Source organism: Narcine bancroftii, chromosome 8, assembly GCF_036971445.1.
Source record: "Narcine bancroftii isolate sNarBan1 chromosome 8, sNarBan1.hap1, whole genome shotgun sequence".
Lineage (NCBI taxonomy): Eukaryota > Metazoa > Chordata > Chondrichthyes > Torpediniformes > Narcinidae > Narcine > Narcine bancroftii.
Window position 1 is genome coordinate 142517539 of NC_091476.1, and position 20699 is coordinate 142538237.

The window sequence follows — 20699 nt, forward strand, 5'->3', positions numbered from 1 at the left end:
TGCTGGGTGAAATGAAGCTGAGAGAGGCAGACATTGTTTCAGTAGATCAGCAAGCTATTGAAGAACACCAATCCATATTACAGGTTCAAATAATTTATTTGATGAACATGAACACAGTCCAACATAATTGCATGGGCCAAGAAGGAGACTTCAAAAAGAACTAAAATTTTTTATAGTCATTAAGCAAGGACACAGTCCTTTCAATCCATACTCTTCACTAATCCCAATATTTTTGACCTCTTGCTTCCAATCAACTCCTCCTCTGCCCATATTACACTCATATTTCTCTCTCTGATAAATTCTCTTGCCACCCATGTAAACTGGAGACAATTTACAATCATTAAACAACTCACCAAACAGCACATCTTTGACATGAGGGAACAAACTGTTGCATCAGAGGGGAATCCACATAGTCACAGGGAGAATGTGCAAACTCCACTGAGCTTCCAGGGCTAGTATCAAAACCTGGGCTTTGAAACTGTGAAGCAGCAAGAAAGAAACTATGCCTGAATCTGAAGGTTTGTGTTTTTAAGGTCATTTTCCTGTTTTAAAACTGATGCATCTTCTACCAGATAGAAGGGGGAAAATATTTTTTTGTCAATTTAATCAGGCCATTCTTTATGGAATTGAATTCACATAAAACATACCTGTACATCAGAACAGAATTTATTATCCAATGGTAACATTTCACACAGTATCTTGTATCATGTACAATCACATCAAATAATGGTCTGGAAACCGTCCAAGTATAATTTGTCTAGACTTCTCTCTTCTGAGATAGGTATTCTGAGTTTCATTAATATGAGTGAGTTTTTGAATAACATAAGGATCGATCTTTGTGAAGTCCAGATTTATCCTTAACTAGTTCTAGAACATGGATTGCATGAGCTAGATCTACGGCATGCTCTCAGGGCCATCAGGAATTTTGAGTTTGTGGAATGTCCTTTTAATATATTAGCAGCTTTCCCAATATAGCTGGAGGTCCAGGCAGGGATGGAGAACTGGTAAGGTTATGGGATTGGGTGTAGATGTGACAAAGAGAAAGAGGATCAGAATCTTAACTGTTATGGCTGATTTCAACAGAATGAGATATTGTTCACAGTAATTTAAGATCTTTTAAATCTTAAAATAGAACATGGAAATATCTATGGGTCTTATTTGTATAAATTGCCAAAAGACATTTAAGACTTTGACGGGATGTTAACTTAAGTTGAAGCCTGCGAAATTGCAATTAAGTGACAGGAGATGAGCTGGGAAAATAGGCAATGTCTTAAACATCACAATACAACTGGAGCCATTTCACAGGGATTTATATGAAACCTACTATTCATTGTCCCAGCAACCTAGGTGGTGGAGTCGGAAGCAGGGTCTTCAAATTTGCAACTTACAGACTTGAGCAGCATTGTAATCTGTGACAGAATTACTGTAGTAACTGGATTGTAACCAGCTACTTTAGATTTTTAAAAAAGATTGATTAGGGCTCTCTAAATAATAAACTAGTTTAGTACAGAGGATATCCTTAAAGACTTGGTGGCCAATGCATATGGATCACTAAGGTACAATAGCTATGGCCTGAACCATGCCCACTTTTTTCTCTCCTGCTCTCTGTTATAATACATGGTACATGCCAACCCCGCCCCCCCCCCAACCCCCTCCCCTCACAGCAACATGCTGGTATTGCTCTTAGCAACCTTTTTGTGACACAGCAAAGTCTATGAGTGTCAATTAGATTATAGAAATGTAAATACCCTTCCACAGATTCTGATCATCTGATAGGTTATAAGGATCAGAGATATTTAGAAGCAGTTGATAAAATCATAAAATAATTGAAAAGTATTAATAAAATAATGTAAGTCAAAGTGTAAATTAAACACACAATTGAACATTGCAGAGGAAATTTTTACTTAAGGTTTTAGTATGGTTCTGCTATCCAGCCATGAGTGTGATTCCCTATTGGCATGGGTAGGAAAATAGTCTTGATTTACTAGGATTATACTTGGATTCTAAGGAATGAATTGTGAGGGGAAATTAGGTTGCAGTCCCTGAAAGTTAAAAGATTAAAGGTGGATTCATTCAAAGAATCCACTTAGTCGTTGAATATACTCAGGGGGAAAAATTAATTTTGTTCATAAAATGGGTCTGGAATAGGGAAAATGGGAGAAACTATTATTAAGTCAAGTTTATTGTCATCTGATTGCACAAGTACAACCTGATGAAACGGCTATCTCCGCGTTAAAGACTTTATACCAGGGCACTTATAAAAATTCAATGTGGGCTGACAAAAGTAAATGAGAAGATTTACTGTAACAATGCCTGGAATGCATTGATCATGTAGTGAAAGGTTGGGCATGCTCAAGTGGAATTTAGCAGAGTGATTGGGACTTGAAAGGAACATCAGATCCTGAGGGATAAGGACAAGGTGGATATGGAGAGGATATTTCCTCCAGTAGAAGAATCTAGAACCAGAAGATACCATTTACAAATACAGTGACCTATTTGAAACAGGCAAGATGAAATTTTCACTCTGACATTGTTAGATTGTCAGCATTCCCTTAAAGGATGATAGAAGCAGAGGGTTTGAATATTTTAAAATGCAGAAGTAGATAAACGCTTGATAGGTGGGGAAGGTTAGTAAGACTGGCAGGAATGCAAAGTTAGGTTTATAATTAAAATGCATGATATTAAATGGCGAAAAAAGACGTGAATCTGAGTGGCCTCCTTTGCTCTTTATTCATGTAGGTTTTTTTTAAGAGAAGAGTATTGCTGAGACCAGGAAGATAGCCAGTGACTGGTTTGGTACAAATAGAGCCCAGAAAGTCTGAGATCCTGTCAAGGCAAGTCCCATGCGGTCATGTTGATGATAACTACAGACACCAACATAAGTTTGAGAACTATTGAAATGTGCACATTTGCCTAATTTAATGCTTGTGTAAATTTCATACATCAAAGCATCATTTTATTCTGAAATATTATGCTTATACAGTTTATTCACAGTGAGTATTGCATATGAGGTTATTATGAAGGTTCAACTGAGGGTAGCAAAATAATGTATAATTATATTTTAGATATCTTTCTAATATTTTAATTTCAAAACAAATAAATAAGCTGGTTATTTCTGAGCCTTGCTGCAATGGCTCGGTAACATAACTAATAAGCAGCAAGTGTTTTCCTCTTGGGATTTAGAATGATATATAAAAAAAAGCTGAGCAGCTAAAAGACAGATGGGAAAATATCCAAATACAGATCAAGACTAGGTCAATCATCCCTTACATCCTTCTCATACTTTGAAGAATGGCTCAAGCCTGAAATATCAGTTGTATATCTTTACCTCCTATAGACGCTGCAAGTCCTGCTGAGTTCCTCCAATATTTCTGTGTTGTTACCATATCCTTTTATCCTTAAGTGTCTAAATGTATCTTTCATGCGGTAATTGTATTTGCTTCAAGCAGCACATTTTAGACTCCAACCAGTAGAGATAAAATTTGCCTGTCAGTTTCCCTTTAAAACTCCTTTGTGTCATTTTAAACCTATGCGCTCTTGTTTTTGATGACCCAACCATGGGAAAAATGTTTTGACTCTCTATGCCTCTCTTGTTTTTGATGCTCCTACCATGGGAAAAATGTTTTGACTCTCTCTTTATTGCCTCTCGTAGACCTTTGTCAAATCCCTTTTCAACTTCCTTTGCTCCAGGGAAAAACTAGCCCAACCAACCAAATCAAATTTCTCTAATCCGGTAACATCCTTTGCACTCTCTTCAATGCAATCACATCCTTTCTTTGGTTTGCCAAGCAGAGCTGCACACAATTCTTTCAAATGCAGCCTAACCAGTGTTTGATAAAGTTGCCATATACCAAAACACCCCAACTCTTATATTCTATGGAAACATGAGAATGTGGCTGCTGGAATATCTGAAGCAAAAACAAAAACACCACCACCAAGACTCTTCAAGATATGTCGACACTGAAGAGGTTTTTCTCCTCTCTTCCAATGTCGATGAAAGGTTCCAACCCAAAATGTTGACGATTCTTTTTCTCCCACAGATGTCACTTCACTTCGGTTTTTTTCTGCACTTTTCAGAGAATCTGATTTGAAGACCATCGAAGAGCTGCTGAAGAATTACAGGGGCTGCCATCAGTCATTAGGCCCTTTTACATAGCCGCTGAGAAGCAAAACATTTGCACAAATTTTCTGCTCCGCTGGCAGATTAAAAATAACATGAAGGAATATATTTGCTAAGTTTCATCCTGTATTTTTTCCATCAAGACCCCTACACATTTTTACGGTGCGGCCGCCGACTAAATTGACCGCAGGCACTCCGTAAGTAACTGAGCTAATGAATACGACGTTCACTCTCTGACAAACTCCGCAACACAGGACGGCAGTGGAAAAATGCTTCCTGCATAAACGACCACTCCGGAGGTAAGTGTGCACATTTTTTAAACAGAATTATTCCATTAAAAATCATAATTGATAGATTGGATTGAGATGGCTACTGCACAACAAAGAAAGATGGAGACAGGCAGAGGATACAAAGATCCTGTCAGAGCAGTTGAGTCAACCAATGGCAGGAAATGGCACATCTTCTGAATGCAGCATCCACTCATTATTTACTCTAACAAAAGTACCCGAAGTAATTAGTTAAAATAAAATGAACAATTTACATTGAGTACTATCAAGGAGTAACACTGAAAAAATAAAGTTTCTGTACTGGTTTTAATTTCTTTTTACTATTTTGCCTTATGGTCAAACTTGCATTACTCAAGCATTTTTCTTGCTGCATGCTTTTTTTTAAACCAAGTATTTGGTAAAGAAATTGTGAATCGTATCAAGCAGGATTGCCCTTAAGTCAAATTATTTATTTCTGTTCAGGAATTGTTTGCTGAAATTGAAAAACTGATGAAAGCCAGAATCTGTCCCAACAGTTATTCTGCAGCAGTGAAGGTAAGTCTTCACATTTATTTAATCAAATACTGAAACAAATTGGAATGATTTTCCCGTGAAAAGCAACAGGAATTAAAACAACCACATTTGATTTGGCCACGATTATGGACTGCACTTGATGACCTAAAGTGCGTTTGTTGGATCTCACCAAAATTCACCAGTAAAGCACCAGAGAATGCTTCCATCATCAGACCCAAGAGGTGGGAAATGTTTGTAAAATGTAACCATGAATCATTTTTACTGACGTTGATAGAGTAAATTTATCAGCTAATTTCAAAGTTTTTAATCCCTATTTAGTCACCTCTTATCCTTTCTTTAGTTCATGGACACCTGAATCCAATACACAGAACTCAACATGTTAAGTATATCAGTGATGCTTTGAAGACAGTGGAAGAAGAAAAGGAAAGAAGGCTAGAAAATTAGATTTAAATACTCGAATGTTTTCAGCAGGTTGAAACAAATCCTTTAAAGTTTAATTATAGAATCTGTCATGTTGCAGTTAAGACATTAAATCTGACTAGTTTTTAGATTTCAACAAGAGCACTGACTGAGACACACAAACAATTGAATAATTGTTGTGTTTGTGTATCTTGATATATCTGAGCTAATCTATGTGATGGAACCTGTAATTTTGGATAATGAAATGAATACATCCACTTTGCTGGGGCAGGCGATGGCTGAGAGAACAGCATCAATCACAGCATCTGAAGCAAGTACAAAGTTCGAATCACATTGATATTCTATTGCAGTTCACTAGTTCATCAGCAGAAAGGGGAGATGTGATCCACTAAATGCAGGGATATTTCAAATAGGTCAGTTGTTTCAGATATTTTTTGATGGATATTTATATCAATTCAATTACAAGCAAATTTATTATGGTAATTTTGCACCACTTGGCACAAAGGTCTGCAGCATTTCTCAGCCAGTTATTAAGCTAAAATGTTAAATTTCCAACCATGGCAAACATGTTGAATGGTGCAGTATTTGATCCAAAAAGTAAATGGATTTCCAATAAAAATTTTGAAAACTGAGAAGTTAATGTGTTGATTCTATTCTTTTAATGTTTGGTTATCTTCTCATGTATGACTTTAAAATAGCAGGAGAAGTTGCTTTAATTTGAATTTTAGAATAGTTATGTATTTATTTAACAGAAGAAAAGGCTGAAATACTAAGTAAGACATACAAATAAATCTCTGAGTCTGGAAAATTTTAGAGCAATTAATGGAGAGGCTCCAGTAGAAGGGATGTCATAGAAAGAAATGGCTTCAGAATTGCTCAAAAGGAGGTTTGTCTGTGCATTACATAGAACCATAGACCAATTACAGCACAGAAATAGACCCCTCTAGTCCGTGCTGAACCATTTAGCTCATTCCAGAATCCCACACTCTCTGTGTGAAGAAATTCCCTCTCATGTTCCCCAAAACTTTTCCACCTTCACTCTTATCCCATGTCCTCTAGTTTGCATCTCACGTCCCCTCAGTGGAAAAACAAAGCCTCTCTACATTTACTCTGTCTATCCCCCTCATAATTTTAAATACCTCTATCATTCTTCTACGCTCCAAGGAGTAAAGTCCTAACCTGCTTAACCTTTCCCTGTAACTCTTTTCCTGAAATCTGGGCAACATCCTAGTAAATCTTCTGGGCTCCCCACCATGACTACCAGCCCCCCCCACATCTCCATCGGGCACACAAAACTCAAAACGGTCAACCAGTTTACCTATCTCGGCTGCACCATTTCATCAGATGCAAGGATCGACAATGAGATAGACAACAGACTCGCCAAGGCAAATAATGCCTTTGGAAGACTACACAAAAGAGTCTGGAAAAACAACCAACTGAAAAACCTCACAAAGATAAGCGTATACAGAGCCGTTGTCATACCCATACTCCTGTTCGGCTCCGAATCATGGGTCCTCTACTGGCATCACCTACGGCTCCTAGAACGCTTCCACCAGCGTTGTCTCCGCTCCATCCTCAACATCCATTGGAGCGCTTTCATCCCTAACGTCGAAGTACTCGAGATGGCAGAGGTCGACAGCATCGAGTCCACGCTGCTGAAGATCCAGCTGCGCTGGGTGGGTCACGTCTCCAGAATGAAGGACCATCGCCTTCCCAAGATCGTGTTATATGGCGAGCTCTCCACTGGCCACCGTGACAGAGGTGCACCAAAGAAAAGGTACAAGGACTGCCTAAAGAAATCTCTTGGTGCCTGCCACATTGACCACCGCCAGTGGGCTGATATCGCCTCAAACCGTGCATCTTGGCGCCTCACAGTTTGGCGGGCAGCAACCTCCTTTGAAGAAAACCGCAGAGCCCACCTCACTGACAAAAGGCAAAGGAGGAAAAACCCAACACCCAACCCCAACCAACCAATTTTCCCCTGCAGCCGCTGCAACCGTGTCTGCCTGTCCCGGATCGGACTTGTCAGCGACAAACGAGCCTGCAGCTGACGTGGACTTTTACCCCCTCCATAAATCTTCGTCCGCGAAGCCAAGCCAAAGAAAAGAAGAGACATAATAATGTAAGAAATAGGAGCAGGTCTCAGCCATCCGGCACATCGAGCCTGCTCTGCCATTCAGTAAGATCATGGCTGATCATTTCATTGACTCATCTCCATCTACCTGCCTTTTCCCCATATCCCTTAATTCCTTTTTTATGTAAAAATCTAACTGAACCTTAAATATGTTTAATGAAGTAGCTTCAACTGCTTCCCTGGGTAGAGAATTCCACAAATTCACTACTCTCTGGAAAAAAAAAAGTTTTTCCTTATCTCTGTCTTAAATCGTGAGGCTGTGTCCCCTAGTTCTGGATTCACCTACCAGTGAAAACAAATTTCCAGCCTCTATCTTATCTATCCCATTCATAATCTTATATGTTTCTATAAGATCTCCTCTCATTCTTCTGAATTTGATTGAGTAGAATCCCAGACAATATAGTTTCTCCTCATAGGTCAACCCCCTCATCTCTGGGATCAACCAGGTGAACCTCCTCTGAACTGCCTCCAAGGCCAGTATATTCTTCCTCAAATATGGAGACAGTGATATCTTTCCTGTAGTCGGAGGCCAATACGCCAAAAGCTCTCTTTACAACCCTATCTACCTGTGATGCCACTTTCAGGCAATTATCTATCTGTACAGGTACATCGCCACTTTTTGAAAGTTCACTTTATGCCACTTCGGTTTTACAAAAGACCTACATTAGTACCTGTTTTCACTAACTGAAAGAAATCCAAAGAGGATTTTCACTTTTACAATAAAACTTGAAAAGTGAAAAGAGCGTTCAGCATTTGTTTTGCAGCGAGCCGTCATAGAGGCAGTGTGCACCCTAGGCAGCAAGAGTGGCGCCATCAAGGTCCTTCCCTGGGAACTACACTTAGCATCAAGCCGCCATAGTTTTGAACTGTGTCTGCGATCATCTGTGTTTTATCTCGATTTATTTTGTGCATCCATTAGCAAGATGTGTCCTAAAGTACCAGAAAACCCTAAGAGAGCTCGTAAGGGTGCTATGCTTATCGTAAAATTGGGCATAATTAAGTATTTCGATCGTGGTAAATGATGTTATTTGGTATGATTTGGCAGGTTATTTTTTGGGTCAGGGAACACTCAAAATATTTTCCCAAAACAAATTAATTTCAGCTTAAAAAAGGTTTCATAGGAATGCTGTACTTTCGGATAGCGGGGAGACCTGTATTCCCAGATCCCTCTGTTCTACTTCATTCGTCATTGCCCTACCATTTACCATGTACTGTGTACCAGGGAAAGGTTCTTGGTTTGTCCGTCTAAAATGCAACATGTTACACTTTTTTGGATTAAATTCCATCTGCCATTTTTTCAGCCCATTTTACCAGCTGGTCCAGATCTCTCTGCAAGCTTTAAAAAAACCTTCTTCACTGTCCACACCTCCAATTTTAGCGTCATCTGCAAATTTGCTGATCTAATTTACCACATTATTATCCAGATCATTGCTGTAGATCACGAACAACAATGACCGCTGAGGCACACAACAGGCATCCCACCTGAGAAGCAATCATCCACCACTACTCTCTGGCTTCTCCCATCCAGCCATGCTCAAATCCAGTTCATTACTTCACCATGAATACCTAGCATCTGAACCTTCCTGAATAACCTCCCACACAGGACCTTTTCAAAGGCCTTACTAAAGTTCATATAAACAACATCCACAACCTTTCCTCAATTAACTTTCCTGGTAATCTTCTTGAAAAAAACACGATAAGATTGGTTAGACATGACCTACCACGCACACAGCCATGTGGCTGATCTCTAATTAGTTTCTAGCTAGCTAAATAATTTAATATCTGATTTCTTAGAATACCCTCCAATAAATTACTAGTACTGATATCAGGCCCATGGAAACAGAGGGGAGAGAAAGAGGGGGGGAGAGAAACAGGGAGGGAGAAATGGGGGAGACACAGAAAGGGAGAAACTGAAGGGGGCAAAGTTGGAGGATAAGGGGCAAAACAAAGGGGGGGGGAATAGAGGTGGGGGAGAAACAGAGGGGGGTAGAAACAGAGGGAAGAGACAGAGAGGTGAGAAGCAGAGGGTGACAAACTGAGGGGGGGGAGAAACAAGGGATGGAAGAAACAGAAGGGGAGAAACAGAGGGGGGAAAGAGGGTGGAAACAGAGAGGGGGTAGAATAGGGGGGTGAGAAAAGGGGGGGGGGAGTAACAGAGGGAGAAAACAGGCGTAGGATTCCCCTCACCATCCAGGAACCTGGCCAGAGTCAAAATTTAATGCCATGAAATGTATTGTTTTGCGGCAGCCAATTTATGACCATAAATTACTTTTAAAAATAAATAAATTCGAGCAAAAGAAAAGTGTGTGGAGGCATCGACCTTCCAGTTTTCCACCTCAGTTCATCCAGTCTGCTCCCGAGTCCTACTTTTCGTTGCCAGTGTTGGACTCAGGGCTGACTGTCTGGACGGGGTCTGTGCCACCACCCTTGGGTGCGGTCTCTGCCAGGGCATTCATTCCTTGGGGGTAGGGGCTTTGGGGTCTGTCCGCCCCCCCCCACCCCACTCTGACAGCGGGTTGGCACTGCGTGGCGGGCAGGCGGTCTCCGGGGATTTGGTCGTCAGGCAAGCCCACGGTTCCCATCCCACGTGAAACGCGATCGGCGCAGTGGCAGTGCGGGGCCGGCCCGGCTCGTTCCCGACCATGCATCCCCTCCCTGCGTGCTGCTCCCCGGGATCCGCCTGAACTCCAACCCGCTCCTTCACTTGGTGATTCCTGCCCACCCCCTCTCAATCCCGGGGCAGGAGCGGAGCGAGGGGACCGAGAGGCGGCCGCTGACGATGAGGAGCGCCGGCGTCGCGCTGGGGGCTTGTCTGCTGATGCTGCTCTCCCGAGTCCACGGGGCACAGGCGGCAGGTTCGTACCGAAGCCGAGAGCCGGGTCGCTTTGCACGCTCGGTGCGTGGGTCTTGGGCTCGGTGCAAGCCCCTCTCGCCCTTCCTCCGCGCGTTGAACTCACTCGCAGATCTGCAGAAGGCTTCAGCCCGCTGGATTTTAAAGCGAACTTTTGCAATAGCGGCGACGCGTCGGGAAATGTCAGCTCCACCTGCCCAGCCTTTGTGTGCGAAGGAAGGACACGTCCTCCTGGATCTGTCCCGCACACCGACGCCTGGGAGCGCAGGGCTGCGAGGCATCAAACGGGAGCTCCATACCTTGTTGAGGGGCTCCAGCCCGAAACGTTGGCTATGTATCTTTATCTTTGCTGTACACTGTTCGAGTTTCTCCAGCATCGTGCGCCCCCTCCCCTGGGTCTCTGCAGACTTTCCCGTTTTACATCGAGTGGGAGGTGTGATTGACCATCGCTGCCCTCCCAAAATCAAAGGAGAGAAATTCTGCCTTTTACTCGTTGCTGGCTGTTTCCAGCCTTCAATCACATTCAGTGACCCCGCCGCCCCTGAGAAGCGTTCGGGGGGTGTTTGGTGGTCTCAGTAATTAGTTCCCCCCCCCCCCCCCACCCCCTTCAATGTAATAAAACTCGGGGTTCTGCTGTGCAGACCAACTTGTGCCCTGTTCCAAGGGAACAGAAGCCGCCTCAAGTGTTGTAATCCTTTCCCACTGAATAATAAGAGTGAAAAGTCTGCAGATACTGGTTGGAGTAAAAACTCAACGCTGGAGAAACTCAGTATACTTTATGTAGCAAAGATAAAGAAACATCACCAACGTTTCGGGCTTGAGCCCTTCATCGAGGTAGGAGCAAAATATAGGCAGGGGCATTAGGATTATGGTTTATCTTTGCTATAAAAGTACCTGGCATTTTGCTCCCACTTTGATGAAGGGCCTGAAACGTTGGTTAAGTATTTTTATCTTTACTATATAAAGTACATGGTTAGACCTGCTGAATTTCTCCAGCATGGTGTTTTTTTTTAACCCCTGAATAATAACTTATTTTAACGACCTGAATGAGTGGAGTGTTTTTTTTTAAAAATAGACAACCTTTTTTGTTTGACACTTTCCACGTCCACGTTGGAAAAACCACCTAGTTTTGCAGCCAGTTAGCTTTTTGCCATGTAATTTGACCTGTGATGGTTGGGAGGATGTTTCCTATGAAGCTCTTCTGACACCAACTACAGAGGGTTCATTTCTGGCTCTTTCATTTAGATGAGTGAGAGGTCTGTGGATATGCTTCACAATCTCAAAGAAACTTCTGTGCCCTGCCTTTGATGTGACAAGTGATCAGACAGCTACGACACTCAGGGTGTAGCGCATCTAAGTTTGTTGAATGGAGCTGAAAAGCAGATTGTGCAGAGGATAGAGTCTGCAGAGATAGAGATGTGGTTGAGTGGGCAAGGATCTAGCAGAGTACAATAATGGCCGATGTGAGATTATCCACTTTCAAAGGAAAAATGGAAGATCAAGTTATTATTTAAATGAAAAGCAATTGTAGGAAAGCCTCAGTACAGAAGGACTTGGGAGTGCTTGTGGATCAATTGCAAAAGGTTGGTTTGCAGGTGCAGCAGGCAAACAAGAAGGCAAATGAAATGATGGCCTTCATTGGGAGAGGGATTGAATTTAGGAGGAGGGAGGTTATGCTCCAATTGTACTGGTGAGGTGACATCCAGAGTACAGCGAACAGTTCTGGTCTCCTTACTTGAGGAAGGATGTACTGGCTTTGGAGGCAGTACAGAGGAGGTTCACCACATTGATTCCAGAGACAAGGGAGTTAGCCTATAAGGAGAGATTTAGTCATCTTAGACTGTACTCGTGAAATTTAGAGGAATGAGAGGGGATCTTATGAAAGGCATAGATAAGATAGAGGTAGGTATGTTGTTTCCATGGGTAGGGGAGACCAGAACTAGAGGACGTGGCATCAAGTAATAGATTTAGGATGGAACTGCTTTTCCCAGAGGGTGGTGAATCTGTGGAATTCGTTGCCCATTGAAGCAGCGGAGGCTACCCAAGTAAATATATTTTAGACAAGGTTGGATAGATTTCTGCATCGTAAGGGAATTAATGGATAAGGGGAAAAGGAGATGAGCCTATCATCAGACTAGCCGTGACCTCATTGAATGGCAGAGCAGGCTCGATGGCCTGGATGGCCGACTCCTGCTCCTATTTCTTACGTCCTTCTGTTTAAAACTTGATGTGCATCTGATGAGAGACACACCTTTGTTTCCTGCCAAATACCTGCAGAAAATTAGTTGATCCTTTTCCGCATTTAAAATCTGTCAGTGAAGATGGATCTCTGAAATTAGAAATCGTATTTATCATCAAAGCTACCTTGTTATTTTTATTAAGGGGATCAGCACTTATCTTGCAGCAGTTGGGAGGCTTTTTCATAATCAAACCTTTTGATTACAGAACATAAAAACACTACAGCACAGTACAGGCCATTTGGCCCACGCTGTTGTGCTGGCCTATATATACCTACCAAAAAGAAAACCTCGTAATCCTCTATTTCATCCATGTGCCAGTCTAAGAGAGTCTTAAATACCCCTATGGTTCCAATTTCCTCCACCACCCCAGGCACCCACATCCCTCTGTATTAAAAACTTACCCCTGATGTCTCCCCTAAACTTCCCTCCCTTCACTTTGTACAGATGTCCTCTGGTGTATGCTCTACAAAGCAGTGCCAGGGAACCAGTCACTGAGTCAGCAGTTTTTGGTCAACTTGCTTTAAGAAGATTTGCTGCTCAACAAGCACCTTGAAGGCATAGGTGATTTTGCAGCTGATGGATGGATATTTAAACTAAGGGGGGATGGGGAAAGTTAGCCAGTTCACCAAGGATAACCTGCCTGCTCTTTATATGGAGGTTTGGAATCTTTTTATAACCTGTTTGTATTTAGTTTAACATCCCTTCTTGTTGGCCATATCTTTGACAAAGCAGTTTGTGTTTTGACCTAGTTTTGTGCTTGTCTCTGGTTTACACTGGCTCCGGTTTTCGTGGTACCAATTATATCAAAGCTTTAATGTCAGAAACTTGAGTTTAATTGGCCCATGCATTGCTTGTTATAATGTGTCATCCTCTTGCAAAATGCTGACTTGCACAAGGTGACATGAAAGTAATAAATGCCACCTTATTAGTACTTTAAAATGAGACCGTCCGCAAAGCTACAAATACTCTTCATTTCGACTGAAATTGACCAAAGTATTGAAGATTTCTCCTCATGTATTTAAATAATTTGCCATTTTTTGACATCACAGAATCTTGCTTTTCAATATTCTCTGAAGTGGTGTTGCTAGCTTGGCCTTTGGAGGCCATTTTATCCACGAGGTCACATCAACAGTAGCAAGGTTGGTGATCAGTTGGTCTGCTTTTGTTCTGGGTTCACTGGCTCGACAACAAGCTTTAAGTATTGTGTCCGCTATAATGAAAGGTGAGGTACCTATTCTGAAGAAAGCAACTCTATCCATGGTCTACTTCCTCACGATTAACATCATTGTGTAGCTCAGAGCAGGTCCTTCGGCCCAACTTGCCCTTGCTAACTAACTTACCATTCTGTCCTTGCCCCTTTTTGTACATGGTTATACTTTGGCAAAGATCATGTGTTTGCTTCATTGTGACCATGCCTGCGCACACTTGGTTAGCCTCTTCTCTCCAAAACCTGCTACCCAGGACAGGACCCTATTCCCACCCAGGACCCCTTCCAGCCAGGGCCAAGTCACTAACTCGCTTTACCAAGTAACATCAGGCTATTGGCAAATGCTACTAACTGCTCTAACTTGCAACCTCATGATGTGTGTTCACACAATGTCAATGAACAATAGAGAAGCATAAATTCTGCCGCTGGTGGAATCTTGAGCCAAGACAGAACTGTTGGAGGAACTCAGCTGGACAGGTAGCATCTGTGTAGAAATAGTTGGTCAACGATTTGGGCCTGAACCCTTTATCAAGACTAATATAGGACAGGGGGAAAAGAAGCTGGGGGCCCAGAGATGACAAAGTCGAGGACAGAAGTTGAGAGAGGCGCAGAGATAGGTAAAGGGAGAAATTGTAACGAAAGGAAAGAGCAAATGAAAATTTAGAGAGAAAAAATAATTACAGGAGTAGGTGAGGAGGTGGGAACATGGAATAATATTGGGGTTGCATAAAATTAGAAAAGTGTTTGTTCATGCCATGAGGTTTAAGGCTCCCCTGGAGGATTACAATGAGTTAATGAACAATTAGTCAATGAACTGCACTATTCCAAAAGAGATGATATTTTTAAAAAAATTATATAGTATAAACTAGTGGCGATCTTTGAAACTGAGAGCTGTTAGTTGAGATGGATGCACCATTTGCTTTCCAGCTCGTATAGAGTCATACAGCATGGGAACAGGCCCTTCAGCCCAACTTGCCCACACTGACCAAAATGACCCATCCTCACTACTCCCACCTGCCTGCATATCACTTTTCATCCCTCCTACCTGGGTATCTGTCTAATTTTTTCTTAAACAGAGAATCTGTTTCAATGACCTCCTCTTATAGCCTGTTTCCTGCACTCACCACACTCTGTGTGTGTGTGTGTGTGTGTGTGTGTGTGTGTGTGTGTGTGTGTGTGTGTGTGTGTGTGTGTGTGTGTGTGTGTGTGTGTGTGTGTGTGTGTGTGTGTGTGTGTGTGTGTGGAAAAAAAATCCTCAGGTTCCCCTTCACTTTAAAACCTATCTCCTTTGGTTACTGATTTCCCCTGCTCTGGGCAAAAGACTCTTTATGTTCATCTAATCTGTTCCTTATCTGATTTTGTACACCCCTATGAGATCACCCCTCATCCTCCTGTGCTCCAATGAATAAAGCCCCAGTCTATTCAACTTCTCCCTGTAGCTCAGGCCCCTGAGCCTTGACAACATCTTCACTGCACCCTCTCCTGCTTGGCATCTTTCCTATAGCGCGGTGACCAATACTAAACATAATATTCCAAATGGGGCCTTTCCAACATCATGAACGGCTGCAACATGACCTCCCAACCTCTGTACTTGATACTCTGTCTGACGAGGGACAGGTTAGAGGAAGTAATTAAATTTGCTTCTGACCAGTAAACTGGCTCGAAAAATAAAACCACATTCGTTGGTTACAAAGTGAAGACAAAGATCCATATTCTTTTGGTATAAAAGGTCATTCTAAGGGGTTGTTCAATCACTATCACTTTATCTGTTTTGCCTGAACACTATAAAATGTAAATGTATTTTTCAGAGAACCTTAGAACATTATAGCACAGAAACAGGCTCCTTTGGCCCTTCTAGTTTCTGTTGAACCATTATTTTTTTGCCTAGTCCCAATGACCTACACCCAGTCCATAGCCCTCCATACCTCTCCCATCCATGTACGTATTCAAATTCTTCTTAAATGAGCCCACATTCACCACTTCAGCTGGCAGCTCGTTCCACACTTCCAGCACTCTCCATTTGAAGAAGTTCCCCCTAAACATTTCCCCTTTCACTCTTAACCCATATCCTCTGGTTTGTATCTCACCTACCCTCAGTGGAAAAAGCCTATCTACATTTGTCAGATAGTTGTTGATTACAATGCCAGCCGCAGCTGAGATTCTTCAAGATTGCAGGATCACCTGAATTGTGAGCCAGCAAGTGCGAAAGATGCATACTGCAGACATTCAATCACCTATCTGATTTTCAGCTCTCCTGATAAGGGCTCGGGCTTGAAACGGTGACTGCCTTTGACTTTCTGCAGATACTCTGTGGCCTGTGGAGTTTCTCCACCACTTTTGTGTTCTGCTGTAAACATCAGCCCATTTCACAGCAAGAAGGTTGATACAAAACCTATTTGGGGCAAAGTAGAATTGTCGAATATTTAAGACTTTGGAAGACTGCCACTGGTTAGAATTTGGATTGTTCAAATCTTTATTAAGACCTCCTTCCAAAGGTAGTCTCAGCAATGGCTCAAGGGGTAACATAACTGGCCTCGATTTAGAACATAAGCATGGAAAGGCAAACACATTAGGTAAGGGAGTATTATGTTCAGAAATTCTGCTCCGTGGATGTGATGTTAAATTGAAAAAGCCTCTCTTTTTGTCTGGTTTTAGTATCTCATAATGCTGTTTTGAAGAAGGACCCCATGATTCCCCAGACCTAGTCTTTATTTATCACTCAAACATTACTTGACTTGAATTTCTTTCTTGTGTGAAAATTGGCTGCTCCATTTCTTCTGTCAGTGCTTAAGCTGCTCTGTTCATTGTTCATGTGTTAGGTTGTCCTGAGAGAGATCGGAAAGCCACTACGAAATGCAATCTGCTTTATCAGCTGCAGATTTCTTGTGATCCAAAAGCTGCCACACAAATATGGTTTTCACTCTTTTTAGACTTGCTTCAACCTCACTGATTTGTGGAGCTGTTGGGATATAATTTAAAGATGCAAATTCATTAACCTCTGTGGTAATTGCCAAGTGGAGGGTCTTAGATCTGAGTATCTGTCCTGGAGCCTCCATGTTCATGCAATCTCAAAGAAGGTTTCCCAGTGGCTACACTTTGTGAGGAGTTTGAGGAGATTCAGTACGTCACCAAAACTTCTGCAGTCGTACCGTGGAGAGCATTTTGGTTGGTTACATCGCTGTCTGGCATGGAGGTGCCAACCCTCAGGACAAGAAAAAAAAACTCCAGAGGCCTGCGACATCGTGGGCATCAGTCTTCCCTCCATTGAGGGCATCTACAAGAGGTGGTGTCTGAGGAAAGTAGCCTCTATTCCCCACCACCCAGGACATGCCCTCTTCACTCTGCTACCATTTGGGGGGGGAAAGGTACAGGAGCCTGAAGACGAGCACTCAGTGGCACTAAGACAGCTTTTTCCCTGCTGCCATCAGATTTCTGAATGAGCAATGAACCACAGACACGCCTTACTTTTCATGCACTGCTATTTAAATTTTTTATATTTTTGTTGTAAGATGGTTGATAATATGAATGTTTGCACTATGTTGCTTCCACAAAACACCGAATCTCATAACAATAAATTCTGATTCTGATTGATTAGTATATTATTGCCTGTTATATTTAATGCCCTATTTGTGTATTTTTATAGACTGTGCAGAATTGGAGTCCTGTGCAAGTTGCATTACTGGCAATGCTTTGTTGAACCTAACAGACTGCATGTGGGCACACTGTCAGTCAGGTGAGTGCCTTGTACATAGTTTAAGTTTGTGTGCAGCAACCGAAGGAGGTCAGATGAAGTAAAGGTCTTAGTTTTTGGCCTGTTTTTATTTATTTTTTTGACCTTAACACTTGAGCTTAAAATGCAGCATATTTTGGTATTCTAAAGTTAGAATCCTGATGACCTGATCTGGCCAGATTCAATAGCAGGCTTACCATAGGTTTACTCTTTAAATATAAACCAAACCAAGTGCCTCGTGGATTATTTTTATGGTTGAATTTTTTTAATTTTTAAATTTTAATTAAAAGAAACTTAGACATATGAGCCCACGAGCCCGTGCTGCCCAAGTACACCAATTAACTAACAACCCCAGTATGTTTTGAAGGGTGGGAGGAAATCGGAGCTCCTGGGGAAAACCCACAAAGACACAGGGAGAATATATAAACTCCTTACAGATAGGACAGAATTCAATCGCCGGTGCTGTAACAGCACACAGCTAACCCCAATACTAGCCATGGCTGCCCTATTGATCCAGTTGCATCTTTAGTTCTGTGGTCTCTTGTCCCAACCTTGCAGAGTTGGGCATTTTGATCGAAATAAGTCAAGAATGTTGATACAAAGGATTTCACAAAGTGTGCAGTCACCATAGTTTGGTGGAGGGACACTCTGCAGGAAGCTACTTCCCCTGCTGAGATTGCCAGATGTCAGAGTGCAGGTTGAGTGTTCAATTTTCATTGGTGTTCCTTTTCCCCAGGAAGGAAGAACATTGTGGCTCAAGCCGATGTTTGAGATCACATCAACCATTTGCTTCTGCTCTATGAATGGGAATTAATGTCCTTGCTCCCGTAGATAGATCTGTAGCTGTCAATCATGCCATGGTTTCCCCATTTGTTAAGTAGATGATGGTACTGGCTGAACCACCAGCTCCAGCCAGGCGTGGGATTAAGGTGTTAATGACATATGATGTAACAGCAATATTTTTCTTTTGCATCACTTTCCCATTTCCCTCATTTGTCCCCTAGAAACAAGGAATTTTCTGCAACTGCTGATATTGTATCTAAATGAGCAGTAACTTCAAATATTTAAAAACTTCAAGCACAATGTTAAACATCAAATACTGATTTTAGTTTGGTTTTGGGTTGAGTTTGCAGAAACTGGGTATCATAAGAAATAGATATTTCTGTGTTAATTACCCTATCAATGGTCTGTTTGCAACCTAGGTGACACATTTGACCCCAAATTGATATTTGTACCTTGTATCTGCAGAACCATAAAGGTTTCCTTTATCCACTACACACTGCCTGGTTTCTAAACCTTATCTGCTTGAAATTCTTATCCACACATGGTTACCTCTTGGACTGAACTATTCCAATGCATTTCTGACTAGCATCTCTTGAGTGCTCTCACCAAACTCTCAACCAGCCATTCCCAATGTCTTTCTTCGACTATGCATTCCCCACCCCCCCAGGACTCTGCTCAATGTTTATGGACCCCCTTCCATGTGCAGCTGTCAAGTTTTGGTTTCTTCCATACTTCCCTCCTACAGACAGAATTTTTAAAAATCTGTTACACAAGGTGAAAAGAAATAAAAGTGTGGCATCCCCAGGGCCATAGAGATCCTGTTGAGAATGGCTGCTCTAAACCATAAAAAGTTTTGCTACTTTGCTGGAATGATTTGAGTTTTTTTTGCCCAAATCCTCCAAGTTACTGGGCTACACTGCTTCAAGGTTAACCATGACTTTTACAAATTCATATCTTTATTGCCACCCTGTCCCTGTCGACCCCATTAGCTTGAAAACCTCTATTGATGTTCCTCCAATTTTAGCCTCTTGGTTGTCCTTCAACTGAGTTGGCCTTTTCAGCTTTCGGTAATCCCCGCCTCCCCACATTGCTCCCACCTCCCAGGTCTTCAAGCTGATGCTCAAATTGATCTTTGACCAAAGGTGTTAGTGATTTTTTTTTTTCCCTATTTTTCCTCTGGGGGATCCTGTTGTCTTGAATTTTCTGTATGAATGGAGGTTGCAGCTATTCAACATCCTGATCGTCTTAATCCAGTTTGCCATAAATATCTCCAGGTCCCCAGCTTCTGATTCTGGATTATGGAAAAGCTGGCTTCCATTGTGGTGGTGCAAGCTGCTTTACCATGGAAAAATTAGTCTTGAGTATAGGAGTTGGGATGTTATGGTAAAGTTGTATAAGACATTGGTGAGGCCAGATTTGGAGTTTTGTGTACAGTTTTGGTCACATAACTACAGAAAAGATCTCAATGAGATAGAAAGAGTGAAGAGAAGATTTACTAGGATGTTGCCCAGACTTCAGGAACTGAGTTATGGGAAAAGGTTAAACAGGTTAGGACTTTATTCCCTGGAGCAAAGAAGAATGAGGGGAGATTTGATTGAGGTATACAAAATTATGATGAATATAGACAGAGTAAATATAAGTAGGGTTTTTTCCACTGAGGATAGGTGAGATATAAAACGGAGGACATGGGTTAAGGGTGAAAGGGGAAATGTTTAGGGGAACATGAGGGGGAAACTTCTTCACACAGAGTGTGGAACGAGCTGCCATCTGAGGTGGTGAATGCGGGATCAATTTTAACATTTAAGAAGAATTTGGATGGGAGGCGTATAGAGGGATATAGACTGGTGCAGGTCAGGGGGATGAGGTAGAACAATAGTTCTGACTATTGAAGGGCTGAAAGGCCTGTTTTCTGTGCTGTAATGTTCTACGGTTCTATGGTATAAAATCAGAGCAAGTTGTATTGCAGAGCCCATTTATTTCATGTGTACAATCAGATGACAATTACTGGTTCCCTCATCCGATGCTTGATCCATGGAGTCTATATTGCCCCTTTTTGATGCCATACTGTGGCTATGATAGCAGCTTCTATCATTGCTGCCATTCCTGGGTTCCAGGTCCCTGCCCACTCTCTGGCTGTCAACACCTAAAACTGAAACTTTAAATTCTTAAACATTTAAACTCCCTAGTGATCAGCCCCTCTTCTATTAACTGTATCCAGATCCCTTGTGATATTCCTCAGGAGTTTGCAGAGGTTTGGTGTGCCATTAGAAATCCTGGCAAATTTCTACAGATGTGTGGTGAAAAATGTGATCCAATACCTCTGTGCAGAAAGCCCTGCAAAAGGTAGTGGAGACAGCCCAGGATGTCACAGGTAAAACCCTTCCCACCACTGAGAATACCTAAGGAAAACATTG

The 20699-nt window shown here is 42.0% G+C and overlaps 2 protein-coding genes and 1 long non-coding RNA gene across 9 annotated transcripts in view; 1 reads left to right on the forward strand and 2 right to left on the reverse strand.

Moving 5' to 3' along the window:
- Nucleotides 1-20699, reverse strand: part of LOC138741291 (uncharacterized) — a 181403-nt gene that overhangs the window by 54209 nt on the left and 106495 nt on the right. The gene's annotated exons all lie outside the window — the stretch shown is intronic.
- LOC138741286 (uncharacterized) lies at nt 1663-10719 on the reverse strand. Its single transcript, XM_069895114.1, has 2 exons — nt 10338-10719; nt 1663-4108 (listed from the first exon to the last, which is right to left on the reverse strand). The coding sequence occupies exons 1-2, from the start codon at nt 10700-10702 to the stop codon at nt 3868-3870; spliced, it is 606 nt and encodes a 201-aa protein (XP_069751215.1). The 5' UTR covers nt 10703-10719; the 3' UTR covers nt 1663-3867.
- The window catches only part of cd164l2 (CD164 sialomucin-like 2), a 54755-nt gene continuing 43923 nt past the window's right edge, over nt 9868-20699 (forward strand). For 6 of the 7 annotated variants that reach the window (XM_069895116.1, XM_069895118.1, XM_069895119.1 and 3 more), the window contains exons 1-2: nt 9868-10329; nt 17416-17505. In XM_069895116.1, the coding sequence (XP_069751217.1) occupies nt 10254-10329; nt 17416-17505 (166 nt within the window). In that variant the 5' untranslated portion in view covers nt 9868-10253. The remainder of the gene's footprint in view (nt 10330-17415; nt 17506-20699) is intronic. The other variant, XM_069895121.1, reaches the window with a different exon arrangement.

Coding starts and splice junctions, on each gene's coding strand:
- LOC138741286 (XM_069895114.1), bottom strand. CDS start 10,702: ATGCTGGAGAAACTCGAACAGTGTACAGCAAAGATAAAGATACATAGC. Junction 4,109..10,337: donor CGACCCGGCTCTCGGCTTCG/GTACGAACCTGC, acceptor GTAATTCTTCAG/CAGCTCTTCGATGGTCTTCA.